This window comes from Geospiza fortis, unplaced genomic scaffold, assembly GCF_000277835.1.
Source record: "Geospiza fortis unplaced genomic scaffold, GeoFor_1.0 scaffold17, whole genome shotgun sequence".
Lineage (NCBI taxonomy): Eukaryota > Metazoa > Chordata > Aves > Passeriformes > Thraupidae > Geospiza > Geospiza fortis.
This window is the reverse complement of record NW_005054438.1, coordinates 1,189,468-1,204,484: the sequence shown is the minus strand read 5'-3', so window position 1 is coordinate 1,204,484 and position 15,017 is coordinate 1,189,468. Positions and strand designations below refer to the sequence as shown.

At 41.8% G+C, this 15,017-nt stretch overlaps 1 protein-coding gene across 1 annotated transcript in view; it reads left to right on the top strand.

Moving 5' to 3' along the window:
• The first annotated feature begins 373 nt into the window (after positions 1 to 373).
• Positions 374 to 15,017, top strand: part of UBASH3A (ubiquitin associated and SH3 domain containing A) — a 22,040-nt gene continuing 7,396 nt past the window's right edge. Inside the window, exons 1-8 of the mRNA XM_031062144.1 lie at positions 374 to 486; positions 5,015 to 5,068; positions 6,903 to 7,089; positions 9,210 to 9,408; positions 10,186 to 10,355; positions 11,732 to 11,940; positions 12,725 to 12,851; positions 15,006 to 15,011. Coding sequence (XP_030918004.1) covers positions 374 to 486; positions 5,015 to 5,068; positions 6,903 to 7,089; positions 9,210 to 9,408; positions 10,186 to 10,355; positions 11,732 to 11,940; positions 12,725 to 12,851; positions 15,006 to 15,011 — 1,065 coding nt within the window. The remainder of the gene's footprint in view (positions 487 to 5,014; positions 5,069 to 6,902; positions 7,090 to 9,209; positions 9,409 to 10,185; positions 10,356 to 11,731; positions 11,941 to 12,724; positions 12,852 to 15,005; positions 15,012 to 15,017) is intronic.

Here is a 15,017-nt window from a genome sequence, read left to right as displayed (position 1 = left end):
TTTTGTGGCTTTCAGGAGACAGTTTATAGTGAAAAGCTGAAAGATTTCACCTCAGCCCCTTAAGCAAGCCCACCCTGACTGTGGTGGTTACCTTTGGGCTCCTCATCTTGTTCTGCCAGGGCAGATAGGAAAAGCTTTTGTTTTTTCAGCCACTCTACGACAAAAATTCAGAGGCGCAGATTCTATGAAAACAGGATGTCAGCTTTTGTCAGAAAAGATCACAAGGGGTGTAAGGTTGGGGTTTTTTTTTCATTTTATCTGCCTCCTTCTCTCTCTCTCTGTTTCATTTTCTGACTCGCTCCCTCTCTCCTTCACACCCTCCTCCCACCTCCCAGTGTGTCAGAGCACGCGGAGAGGGCAGGACAGGGAGGAGATGGCGGTGGCTGAGGCACAGCTGTACTCAAAGGTGTCCAACAAGCCCCGGGGCAGGGGCACCTCTGCCCTCCTGGAGCCTCTCCTGGCCAAAGGATTCCCAGCTCATCTCGCGTGAGTACTGTGCCCAGTTGCCCTGGCTCTGGCAGATTTATTCAAGATATGAGGGGTTTGCCATAAAATCCCCATACAGGCAGCCTGCTTTTCTTGATTAGGAGATTGTGCTGCTTCTGGGGGTGATGTTCCCATGCAGGGATCAGACCTGTCTTGCTCTGAATTTCATATGTGAAATTCGCATATATAGTATGATATATGATATATATCTCATACATGGTGTGTATTGCCCACACAGCAAAACCAGTCTGCTCAGTATTCAATATTTTAAAATACTGTGTAAATCTAAAATACTGTGTAAATCTGAATCTATAATATGATATGTGATATATATTCTCATATATATATATATATTCTCATATATAGTGTGTATTGCCCACCTAGCAAAACCAGTCCACTCAATAGCCAATATTTTAAAATACTGTGGAAATCTAAAATACTATGTAAATCTAAATCTATAGTATGATATATATTCTCATATGTAGCGTGTATTGCCCACACAGCAAAACCAATCTGCTCAATATCCAGTATTTTAAAATACTGTGGAAATCTAAAATACTATGTAAATCTAAATCTATAGTATGACATATATTCTCATATATATATATATTCTCATATATGGTGTGTATTGCCCACCCAGCAAAACCAATCTGTTCAATAGCTAATATTATAAAATACTGTGTAAATCCAAAATACTGTGTAAATCTAAAATACTGTATAAATCTAAATCTACGGTATGATATATGATATATATTCTCATATATATTCTCATATATAGTGTATATTGCCCACACAGCAAAAACAGTCTGCTCAATAGCCAATATTTTAAAATACTGTGTAAATGCAAAATACTGTGTAAATCTAAATCTATTGTTTGATATATATTCTCATATATATATTCTCATATATAATGTGTGTTGCCCACTCAGCAAAAACGATCTGCTCAATTTCCAATACTTTAAAATACCGTGTAAATCTAAAATCCTTTGTAAATCTAAATCTATAGTATGATATATGATATATATTCTCATATATAGTGTGTATTGCCCACACATCAAAACCAATCTGCTCAATATCTAATATTTTAAAATACTGTGTAAACCTGAAGATGCAAACCCTTCCACATCCTGAGTTTTGAGAGGCTTCTCAATGAGTTGAGAAGTTGACCATTGTTTGCTCTTGGGATACATTGTCTTTCATTTTTTTTGTGCTTATTACTCTTATTATAAGGGAATTAAACACGGATGTAATTTCTAGCCAAAGGTTTTTTCAGGCCTGGTAAAAATGTCCTGCTGGACATTGGAAAAAGCACTGGAAACTGCTTTTTCTCCTTAAGAGGCCCCCTAAGTCTGCCAATTTTTCTTCCTGTCTTGAATCAGGATCTTGTTCCAAAAATCATGTCCTGACTAAAAAATGTCGTAGTAAAGAATGAGGCTCTATTCTTGGCAACTCCAATGGATGAGAGAGTAACTGGTGGCAGGTAAACAAGTTAATGCAAGAAAAAAAATGCCAATCATTCCTCCTCCAAACATCTCTTATGTTGGATAGGCAAGTTTTGGGGAGAACTTTCCAATTTCTGGATGGCAAGAAGGGACATTTTTGTTCAAACTGCTAAAAAATTAGATATTATTATTTAAATATCAAAGAATCCCTCATAAAAATATTTTAGAAAGAAGAGCAGTACCTCTCTACCTTTTGACTGAAAATTAAGTGAGTGGAAGAAGTTCCATTTGTAAGTCCTGTGTTGTTTTTGGGAACAGCTGTGGTAGCAATCAGTGTTAGACACGATGGGCACAGCTCTCAAGGGAAGTGAGTCCCTTGTTCCCAGTGATGCACAATGGAATTTTAGCTGAAAATATGGCTCATAATTTCTTTATTAATACTGTAACTTCGGTCAGGTCAAAGTAATGGCTACTTTTTGAAATTTTTTTCTGTTTAATGTGATGCTTTTCCAATCCACTTCAAAACCCCTTCTGCTGTTACTGAGATAACTTCATCCTTCCCAGTTCAAAATCAAGAAGCAGCAGCAGAAATACTGTGCAAATTGATGTAAGATAACAAAATATCAAAAAGAAAATTTAAAAAATTTATTTCCTATTATTGACCTTAAGACCTCCAAAATTTTGGTTGCATTTTAAAAAAACCTTTTAGCTGTCTCTGTTGTTCCTCAATTAAACCATGAATGAAAGTACTGAAAAGTTTCTTGTGAGATGTCCTGGCCTGAGAAATATGAGGTGGGGTGGAAGGGTTACAAAATTTTCCATCAGGTAGAATCAACAGGCCAAAGCAGCGTTTCCCCAATGAACAAAACTCAGATATGTGAGGGTCAAGTCTAGCCTAAGATCAAAAAATTTCCTCAAGAAACTGTGCCAGCAGTTTCTGTTTTAGAGAAGAGCCAGCTTATTCTCACTGTAGATGCATTTTTAATCTACTTTCATTACAGATTCTCAATAGTTTATTCTTCTCTCTGTCTGAGAGAAATTGGTATATGCAGAACTTATTCCTTGCATTATTTTTCAATTTTGACTTCTCATCTTGGAAGTGTAGGATTAGCACACCCCTGGTGCTAAGGGCTCTATAAACCTTGCTGGAAATAATTTCCTGATGGAAATCACATCCTTATATGTGATGAGACAAAAGGTGGGACAAGTATGGAGAGGAGCACGAGACAACAACAAGATGGGACAGAGCAGGATGGCAGTTCATAGCCTCAGGTCTCACTTTCTTATTACAGGTAATTTTGAAGGCTCCATGATAAAGAAAATCTGAAGCCAAGCTCAGTTTTAGCTTCAGAGCTGTTCGCGCAGAGCTTGTGCCCAGGTGGGAGAGCAGCAGGGCATGAGGTGGTAAAACTCCCTTGGAGGTGCAGTGAGTGGTTCTGAACCCTGGCATCACTGCCACTGGCACTTCCACAAGGCACAGGGTGGGAAATGGATTTGTAGAGAATTCTAACAGAAGGCTCACACAGTTTGCATCTGCAAGCAAACTTTGAGATAAGAAATGCTGGCTTAGAAATGCCCCATGGCATAATTTAGATATTGTTGAGAGAGAAATGGAGCTAGAAACAAGTGTCAAAGGATGGCCATGCAAATAAGACTAGATATTTTAGAGAAATAGAACTATGAAAAATGCATTGGAGTAAGACCCACGAGGGGTAATTTCAGATGACTGGCTTTAAGGCATTTACAGCATGGTGTGGCAAAAGCTGATAGGCCAAGAAACACTTGTGATGTACTGTAAGTAGGAAATCGTCGGTTTCTGATTGTGATGGTGTGAATTATAACATCTGTATTGTCTCACCCTTCACATGAGACTGAAAATGGAACAGAAGTTTTTAAAACACCTCTCAGTTGCCCCATCTCTGGGTGAGAAAAAGGCTTAATCCAGCAGCAGAGCAGGGAATCTGCATGAGGAGAGGGACAGAAGGAGGGCTCAGAGGAGAGGTAGAAGGTAAAGTTTGAGTGGAAAGGCTCATGTTTGTCCTCATCCCTATTGACCCCCACTGAAGGGCCAGCAGTGGCTGCATACAAATATTATTAACAAGCCCAAATGTGGGTTTTACACTGAAGAGAGGACAGAAGACTGGGAGGGAACACGAGGATGAGCCTGAGTCCTGCAGCTCAGTGCACGCACTGCTGATGTGTGATGGTGTCATGGGGATGGATGAAGAACAAAAATGGGAGGAGACAACACAACTCAATGCCCTCAGGAGCCAGCGTCCAGAAAAGATGGCCTCAAAAGAGAAGGAAAGACATCAGCAGATGCCAAGAAATTCAGTAGTTTTCTTGCAGTGTCCTCTGTCTCTACTTCCCCTTCATGCCTCTTCTGAGAAGTTTGTAGGTGCGTTTCAGGGGTGGAAATGGTGTTCATGAGTGCAGCTGCTGCTTGAACACTGGAGTCCTTCGCCCATTACCCAGTGTTTAGGCACAAAGATTTGCTCATGTGAAACATGAGGCTGGCTTTTTGAAAGCTCTAGTTAGAAAAGGAAACCAAATCCTACCCCAGAGAACGGAAGTTGCATTAACAGAGAGAAACGAGAGATTTTGTCCCTCATTTCTGAGTTGCTGGCTTAGATCTGGCTCTCTGCAGGCTCTGGGGGGTCCTCAATCCAGATTCCAAACCCCAATGTAATTTTGCTTAGTTTTAATGTATGGGCTTGGCATCTTGAATCAGGCCCTTTTTGCTATGAACCAAGAGAACCCTGTTCTTACAGTGCTTGGATGGATGCTTCATCTAACCCCAAGCAAATTCATTTAGTCAGTAAGGCTGCTAAGGAAACACCTCCAGAACACAAGGGAAGGCATCTCATGAGGAGGACAGGTTACCAATCTTCAAGGAATTAAAAACATGCAGTGAGAAAAAAAACATTTGGAAGGCTTCAAGAACAATAACATTTGCTAGGAAAAACCTTGCTAAAGGTCCTGCCTGTGCTGGAAAATAGACTTGATGACCAAAGACACTGAATGCCTTTACTTCATAAAAGTTTTCTTTCAGTAATTCTGAGGAACCAATTTTGTGCTTTTTCTAGGCAAAAAGCCTTGGTTGCTACTGGACAAAAGACAGTAGAAGATGCAGTAAAATGGTAAGTACCTGTGATTTCTAAGGGGTGCCTTCACATTAAAGCTGCCTAAAAATCCTTGCTGATGTGCTCATCCTGTTGCTGATTTTGAAGTTAGGTGCCATAAAAAAAAAAAAACAAACCTGAATTTGAGATTTTTTTTCCATTTATTTCACTCAGAGATAGAAATATTTATATTTGTGCTTATTCTGGGACACAAGGTAACTTGCAGAAGGTCCAGGTAAATTAAAAACAAGCAGCTACTGTTATCAATGAGTCAGTTCACAGGACCAGCTGGTCTGGTCTGAAAATCCTCCTCAGCTTTGTCTCCTGAGAGAAAGGAACAAGGAAAGAGGGAAAATTTTTGTAAACCCATGGCTGCACTTAGAAACACATGCAGAAACCACAACTGAAGGGGAACAGAAAGGCCAACCACAAATTAGGGTGAAAGGCTGATGGTCAGAGGGAGGTATTATTACAATTTAAATAACTTGTCAGTTTTGAATGCCACAAAGCTTTCTCCTCTCTACCAAGACTCTCACAGAGTGAGAGTGTCATTCGTGTGCTGATTACTGATTTTTTTTGTTGTTGTTTTAATTCACCTTCACATTAAATACAGTCTTTCCTTACACTTTCTTTTGCCTTCTTTTTTCCTTTTTTTTCCTTGGTTCAGTTGCTTTTATCTTTTTTCTACAATTTTCTTTTCTTTTACAAAAAGCCAGAGGAGGCATTTGAGAATGGCATATTCTTTCCAAATAATTTTTTTTTCAGGGATGCCACCACACTTCCCAGCAGCCATTCCCAATCCAACAGCTGCAAAGACAAACATACATCACGTGAAAGACGTGGTGAATGATATCAAATGGAATATAAATTTCTGGCCTTTCCTGTGTGTTTCTGATTTGTCTTGCTAACTTTTCCTAGGGCTGAATAAAAAGGCTCATTCTGAGTAGTTTTTTAATCTTCAGCTGGTTTTAATTTTGTCATTCTTCAACATGTTCCACCCATTGCCTTTTTCCTCCTCCAGCTCTCTGTTTCCAGTCATGAAAAAGGGGAAAAAACCCCACAAACCCTAAATAGTTATTTCTTGTTTTCTCTTATTTTCCTGAGATTCCCACAGACTTGTACCAAAGCTGTCTGCATCCTAGGAAACACTGTCCCTGCTGCACAGCTGGCTGACACTGACAGAAGTAAAGGCACATGACAAAATGTAAAGCAGTCAAAAAACAAGCAGAAAAAAAATTTCTCAGTTATTTAGTGCTGTGGAGAAAAAACTGAGCTTTAACTTCAGCTTTTCATTTGAAAGAAAATAAAACTGTATTTCCTTTTTGTGATCTCTGTTATAGAGTGTGGTAATGTTCCTTACTCAGGGTCACCAAAATATGGTGGTGTTCACAGGGGTCCCAGGACAAGGGAAGAGACAAGAATCTTGATTCCATGTTTCAGAAGGCTGATTTACTATTTTATTATATATATTATATTAAAATAAAATTATATATTAAAACTATACTAAAAGAATAGAAGAAAGGATTTCATCAGAAGGCTAGCAAGGAATAGAAAAGAATGGAATGATAATAAAATCTTGTGACTGATCAGGGAGTCTGAGACAGCCAGACTGTGATTGGCCATTAATTAAAAACAACCGCGTGAGACCAATCAAAGATCCACCTGTTGCATTCCACAGCAGCAGATAAATTATTGTTTACATTTCGTTTCTGAGGCCTCTCAGCTTCTCAGGAGAAAAAGATCCTAGCAAAAGGATTTTTCATAAAATGTGTCTGTGACAATAGAGGCCTTCAGCCATAGGAAACCAGAGCAGTGCACACACTCATTCTCAGTGTTATCCTCTTGATTTCAGGCTGCATTCCCACTGCAATGACCCCTCCCTGGCTGACCCAATCCCCCAGGAATATGCCCTCTACTTGTGCCCCCAGGGCCGCCTGCACAGCCGCCTGCAGGACTTCTGGAGGAAGAGCAAGCACCAGTGCGGCAAGAACAGAGCCCACGAGGTCTTCCCGCACGTCACCCTCTGCGACTTCTTCACGGTGAGGCAAGGACAGTGCAAGGGTCGGGTTTCAGCTGGGTGATGTTTGGTGAAACTGGGCCACCTGCTGTTGTCTGACACCAGGACTTGTTGGTGATCAAATGACATGACCCAGGTCCAGGCACATTGCTCAGTGTCTGAATGATGCTTTGTAAGAGTGTCGGGGGGTAGGACGGTTGGGACAGATGGAGACAAGAGATCTCTGCAGCCAGGTCATGGAACTTGGGGTTTATTGCAAAGGGCCTGGGTGCAGGGCCCTGCTGGGAGCTGCCAGCCACAGCTCAGAGCAGGCCCCAGAGAAGAGAGGGGTAGAGAGGATGAGAGGGTAAGAGCGGCAAGAGAGCAAAAGCACAAGAGAGTAAAAGGGGTAAGAGAGCGAAGTTCCCATTACAATACAATAAATCTTCTTCTGTGTTGAATATTCTGATTCTCACTAACCTATCTAGTACAAGATACAAATCCTATAGAGTTTACATACAGCCTATAAGAATCACTACATTACCATACTGTGTTACATTTTAAACCCTAAACACTCCTCTTTGGACCCCTTCTGCCAAGCTAGTGGGGTCTGCTCTGACCCTTGGACCTGTCTGCAAGCAGCGGGAGTTGTTTCATCAAAAGGGGATTACCTTCAGCCAGCCACACCATTGTTTTCCAGTTGTTCAGTAACTAAGGCATCTCAAAGCTTGCTTTCATTTCGATGTCGCTTATAGTTTCCATATTCTCAAAATCTTTTGCCAGGCAATCATATTTATAAGGCTTTCCTGTTTCATCTTCCCCAACAATGCTTAATGTCTGAGTGATGATTAATGTCTGAGTGATGCTTAATCTCTGAGTGCTGCTGAATGTTTGGGTCACAGTTAATGTTTGAGCTGGATGTTTCAGGGTAGCTGGCAGTAGGTACTGGAATCAGATTTATTTCATTTCCTGAGCCTTTCATTTTCTTTGCTCAGTCATCTTGCTTTTTCCATATTTAAGAAAATCTCTGCCTGCTCAGCACAGTGTTTCAAAGAACATGGTTGTTTCCAGTGCCATTTTGGTAGATCCATCTAGAGCAGCCCTGTGCAGTCCAGCAGCTGTCAGGCTTCCATGTGTCCATTGCTGCATGAATTTAGGATGATAAACCTTCCCAGCCAGGGCTGCAGTGGCTGCCATCAGCCAGCTGTGCAGCAGGGACAGTGTTATCCTAGGATGCAGACAGCTTTGGTACAAGCCTGTGGGAATCTCAGGAAAATATTTGCCTTCCCTAGAGAGCCCCACCAGCAGGTCACTGCTATGGTGGTGTGTCCCAGATTTTACTCTTTTTATTAAAGCTGAAGATTTTGTGAAATCCTTTGTGATGTCCAGCGCTGGACTGGTCTGTAAAAACTCTGGAGCCTCCTGGAATCCAGTTTTAGCATGTTGACAGTGCAACACATGAACATCAGCTGTGTCTGGGATGTGCTGAAACAGGCTTAGGCTAGAGCAGCTGGGCAACATTTACTTTGTTCCTCATACTTTTGTGTTAAACCATCAAGTGCTTCCTTCCCTCTAAGGATGGGCCATCTCAACCTTGCCAAAAAGTAGAGACAGTGAAAATAAGACTGTTTTGTTGCAAAATACTGAGTGGTGCCCTGTGACCATTAAACACAATCATACAGAACAAAAATCATTCATTAATAATGAATGCCATGCTCTTGGGAGGCATCAAGTTTAAAGGCCCGTCTGGAAGAGACGACTGCATTGCAACCCTCACCTTGCACATCTCAATAAAGGACTGTAGGATAACAATAACACAAATTCCTGCTTAGAATTGAAGAAGGAAATCATGATCCCTGTTTCATTTCAGACTGGTTCCTGCACACCTGACAGGTGGTAAAATATTTTGGCTTTTTCCTACCCAAGCTAGATAAACCTTGGGTTGAAGGCTCCATCTCCTGTTATAGAACCAGGACACTGTGCTGATCCAGCTGCCAAATACTGCTGGGTTTAATGCCAGGAGTTTCAGGCAAATTCCTAGGTATTTTGTGTTTCTCAGGAAGTTTATAGCCCCACAGTTTTCTGGCAGTGCTGTATGACAGAGGCTACAACACTGGCTGTGAGCTGGTGCGTGAAGCCTGCTCCTCCTCTGTTTTCTTTCAGTGTGAAGACCAGAAAGTGGAATTATTGTATGATGTCTTAAAGAAAGTGGGTGACAGCTTTTCCCAGATCTTTCCACCGTCCATTTCCCTAACACTACATGCATCTCCCAGCTACATTGGCTTCTTCATTGATGACAGCCAGGCAAATGTCCTCAAAGACTTTGCTGTGGCATTCTCAACAGAGGCTTCAGCCCTGGCAGGTAGGACCAACACCGGGGGAAAATTGGAGGGTTGTAGCACAAATGTGTAGCCACAATACTGAAAACATTCCCTGTGTCTCCAGGGGAGCTTAGATATGTTTTCCTACCAGCTAACAGCCTTTGCTCCTACAGATTTGAAAGCAGAGTAGTAGAGGAGCATATTTTAATCTTTGAAGACTCAGCACTTTTGCCTAGAAGCTGAAATAATTTTGTGTGCAACTCAGCAGGTGATTGATCAGGATATCCGAGATGGGCAGGGACATAACACATCCCAAATTTCACCCTCATGGTGCTGTGGCCCAGCTTGAACTCAGAAGAGGAAAGTTATTGCAGAAGACTTCAGCAAAATATTTTATTTATTTTAGAATATACAAATGTTGTAAAGTTTGTAAATGGCCTGGCTGCATTCCTAGGAACAGGGCCTAATACCCTTTCCAAGGGAAACTGCATCACCAGTGGAGACTGGGGGGGCACAGCCCCACCACAGCTTTGTCTGGGAGAAATGAGTTCAGTACACCTCTAGGCTGGGAGAGGAAATCCAACCATGATAATTTCTTTTTCCTCACAGATGAAGCCAGGAAGCAAATCCAGTCCACATTTGTGAATGATTTTGGCATAATTAAAACCATGACACCTTTCAAAACCATTATTCAGTAGATCTGCTCTACCACTTATTACTGTGATATTTCCTACATCATGCAAATTGTGTAGGATGAAACAAGAGGAGTTTTAAATGACCTTTGTTCCTATGCTGTGCTGTGATTGTTTCATCCCTAGACTGCCACGTGAAGCCCTCCTTGAAGCAGTTCCACCTTACCTTGGCTCACAGGTTTTATCCTCACCACCAGAAGACTTTGGAACAATTGGCCAAATGCATTAACCCAGGGGAGCCCTGCCAGTGGGTGGCTGCTCTCTATTCACGGGACATGCGCTTTGTGTATTACCAGGTACTGGAATCAGATCTATTTCATCTCCTGAGCCTTTCATTTTCTTTGCTAGAGTCATCTTGCCTTTTCCATCCTTAAGAAAATCTCTGCTTGCTCAGCACAGTGTTTCAAAGAGCATGGTTGCTTCCAGTGCCATTTTGGGCTGAAAAACTGCACTCCTGAATCAGTAGATAATACCTTTATTTTGGTAGGTTCCTTGACCTGTATGTCTCAAAATATAATTCCAAACCACAGGGAAAAAAACCTAATCTTACCATGACATGAGAAAATAAGAGACAGGAAATCATGATTCTTTAATATTTTCCAGGATTTGTCAGTTTACAGTTTTGCAGCAAAATTCCTTTCAGCAAAATTAGTTTTCTTGATTGTTCCAGCCATGATGAAAACTGCAGCTGAGAGTCAGTTCTCATTGATGATTTTCTGCCTAGCACACTCTTAGTTGAAACCAGTCAACATTCTTTCAGTTCTCATTTCCAAATTTAAATTACAGAATGTTCAACAGCTTTTTGTCAGATCAGTAAATCACTTTGTCACAAGTCTCATGTTGGATTTTAGTCACACTCAGGAGAGCTGCAAGCAATCACAAAAATAGGTCAGATCTATGTTCGCTTTCAAATAAAAGCAGTTAGAGAAGGAGAAATGTATTTTTGTGAAAATCAAGTGCCTGTTTTTAAACATATTGTATGTGTGGTAGTTCTTCCTTTTCTGTTGGAATCTGAAATGCAGGGAATTCTCTGAACTTTGGGCCTGGAAGCCAAAGAATTAAACACAGAATTTTGTCTGAGACCTTGGAAAAGGCTTCCAAACATAGATGCTAGAAGCAAGAATATGGATTTATAGTTTAAAGTGGAGATACATTAAGTAGAGGAAAGTTTAGAGTTTTAGAGTTTAAGATAGAGAAAAAATGAAGTAAGTTACAAAGGTAAACGAGTTTAGAATGCAGCACTGTAGGTTTGTGTGTCATAACATGATTGGTTAAGAAAGCTCACGCTGTAGCATGAGCCCATAAGACAAAATATTTAAGGATTGGGTCAAAAACATAAATATCCTTGTTGGCAGTGTTTTATTGGTCAACAGATCCTTAAAAGGTCTTGTAAGTAGAGGTCTTGTAACCGTCTGAACCATGAACGAAAGATATGAGCTACACACCCTTCCTGCCTGTGTAGAAGAAAAATAAATCACATCATCTAAAAAATTTGAGGTCCCATCTCGAATTCTTTCCAAAACCCCCACACTTTTCCTCTGCCAAAGTGCCACTACAGAGCAGGCTGCAGAGTGGAAAACAGAGCTGGTTCTGCGTCCAGGAGAGGCGAACAACCATGCCCTGAGCAGCTGCAGCCCGGGGCACACCCTGACCCTGCTGTGTGTCCCCGCAGAGGCTGAGGGCCCTCTTCCAGTACAAGCCCCAGAACACTGATGAGCTGATGATCAACCCTGGGGACTTGATCTACGTGGATCCAAGGCAGCAGAGCGAGGCCGGCGAGGGCTGGGTGATCGGCACCTCGCACCGCACCGGCTGCATGGGCTTCCTGCCCGAGAACTACACTGAGAGAGCCTTCGAGTCAGACACCTGGGTCAAGCACAGGTAATTTCATGGCTGTGCCTTTCCTTGGCAGTTCCTCCTGGCTGGGAATCCTGAGGGTCTGGGTGGGATGCTGGGACACCTTCTGAGAGAAAAGAGGCAGGACACAAACCTGCAGGCATGCAGAGTTCGTAAGTTCAGCTGCTCCAGGGATGACCCCTGATCACTCTCGAAGAACCTGAATGCCCTAATGAATTTTGAAAGAGCACATTCTGCCAGGGCAGGCTCAGCCTTCATCGTGGCTCTCTGCTCTCTTCTTTTTTTCTCCTCATTTCAAGGGCTGGTAAAGTTAGCTTGAAATGAAACCACACAAAGGTTGCTCCACCACCTTGGCACCACCCTTATCTTGTTGATGTGCCCTGCATCAGAAGGCACCTGTCTGGCTTCCTGCACTTCATTTTGCAGCTGACATTCTGCAGCACAGCTGATGCTACTTGTAGATTAGAGCTGATTTTTCTAAGCTGGGAAGTTTTGGTGCACTTCTTGATGTCTCAGAGAAAGGGAGGAGGCCACCAGGTAGTTATTTCCTGCTTGAAGGTCCCACTTTGGCAGGGTTACACTCAATATACACCATCAGTTCCTCATATTTTAACCTCATTTTTATGGGGAATATTCTAAATGAACAGCAAAGCGATGAGCTAGATTGCAAGAGTGCAAAAAATATTGAATGGAACATGAATCCTGACTTGCTGGTCCTGTAAATAACATCATGACTCAAAAGTCTCTTCTATTTGTCTGCCTGTGTGTTTGTGTGTGCGTGTGTGTGTTGCTTCTGCTTTTTCTACAGGGAATATGTTTTTGACACAGCTTCAAGATCCTTCACCAAAACAGAAAAGGAACCCAGTGTAAAGCCAAATGGGGAAGCCCATAACCTCAGTATGTCAAGGGGTGTAACCAATGTTGTTTCTCTTCAGGTAATAGTTTTTTCCATTTCTCATCTTTGCCACATGCTTTGGCAAACATGCTACTAATTCATGGCATTTAGTAAATTTAGTAGTATCTTCCTTTTCCTCCCTCATATTTTCATGTTGTGTTGTACATTTATACACACAGTTTTATTTATTATATTGTACACTTACATACACATACACACTCATACTGTATTGTATCATATCTCATAGGGTTTTTTTTAATGTATATGATGTATATCACACTTATCTTTCATAAATCTTTCCCTGTTCCTGTCAGAGTAGCGCAACAAATGAGTTCTCTGCTCAGGTTTCTCTGAGCACAGCCTCAGTGGGTATGGAGACAAGTCTGGCAGGTGAGACACAGGCACAACCTCCCTGACTTCCACATGGCTTCAGGCAGAGTAAATAAATCAGAATTAGGATCACTGTTCACAGCTGCTCTTACATGTGGATTCTATGGATGTCATCTTGGAGGTTTCCATGGCCCCCAGATGACATTTAAATGTTCAATTTTCTTCTTTATTTTCAGATATGTAGCTAGTACAGATAACAGCACAGAACAGGTAGCTGGAGTGGTTAGCAGCACTGGTAGGATCACATTTTTCACCCAGGTCCAAAATCTACAGGTATCAATTTTTCCCATGTCCACTGGTATTCTGGTAGGAAGAGCAAAACAAATAAGGACTCTGATTTTTTCCTACAGCACATTTGCACCTGAGTTGCCTTTTTGCCTCTGTCAGAAATGCCAAGATGCATTTTCAGCACAGACATGCCTCAGAAACCCCTTTAGCTTGCTGTGCTGGGCAATAACCCTGGGCTGGTTTGTGCTAACATCGGAGGAACTGAGGTCACCTTGAGGGAGTTTCCATCCTGGGGCCTCCATACACCATCTGTATGACTGTAAGAACTTTCTGAACAAGTCACACGTCCTTCCTCTGGCTCTCGGCCTCTCTTATCCAGGTCAGATCTCGGGCAGAGCCAAGGTTTGGCCTGAGAAATGCGTTTTGCAGAAGGGCACATCTCCAGTCTAGAGTTTCCCTGGCCTCTGGGTTCCTCTCAAGGAGAAGAGGAAGACCACAAAATCTTGGGTTTATACTCTGGTCTTGTGGCACTTGACGGGTGTTTCGTGGCAGAATTGCAAGTATTTAACAGAATGTATGAACATCAACCTCAAACAACTTCTTAAGAGTTCCCTTCTCTGTTGCAGAAAATGCAGAGCACTTAATTCAGTGCTGCAGCACTGTTAACAGTGCTGTTTTAAACAGTAAAACTGTTTTAAAGTTTTAAAACCTTAGGGTTGTTTCTTCTCATCTTCTCATCTTCTCATTTGTATTTAATGTGCATTGTATACTAACCCCAAACTACTTCAAATTTATTTGTAATTCCATGCAGTCTGAGTAAAAAAAGTGGCCTTGTTGGAGATCTGGGTTCACTGTTGATTTGGCCACACAGTTATGAAAATGTAGAAGTAGTATTTTCACTGGGAAAAGAAGGAGAAGCTTGGTGTTAGTCCTGGTGTAGAAAAGGGCATTACCAGTCAGATCTTAGCTAATTTTCTGATTTTTGTTTATATCACCCATATGATATAAGTTAAAGTTATGATTCCTTCCCACACTGAGGTTAAAAGATCTGTTACCAGCACTGCTTTTCACTTGTGCTAACACAGAATTAGAACCTGAAGCCCATGAGGGTCAGGATATGACCTTTGACAGGACAAGAGCAAGTGGCCTTATTAGAACCTGCAGCCCATGAGGGTCAGGGATGTGACCTTTGACAGGACAAGAGCCACAGCAGGGGAGGTTCAGGCTGGATCTCAGGAAGAATTTTCCACTGAAAAGATGGTCAAGCATTGAACAGACTTCCCAGGGAGGTGTCAAGTCACCAAACCTGGAAGTGTACAAGAAACAACTGGATGTAGCACTCAGTGCTGTGCTTGAGTTACAACGTGCTGGTCAGTCAAAGTCTAGACTCAAAAATCCCAAAGGTCTTTTCCAACCTTAATGATTTTATGATTCTCTTTCATTTTTCATCAGTGGAGAACCAGTCAGACTTATCACTGTCCTAAGGACAGGGATCCATTCTGCTGTCTCTTCTCCAGGAATCCAGGCTTTTCCTGCAGGTTGTTGATAACATCCTTATGAAACTCCCTTTTCCCAGAACGCTGCCCTG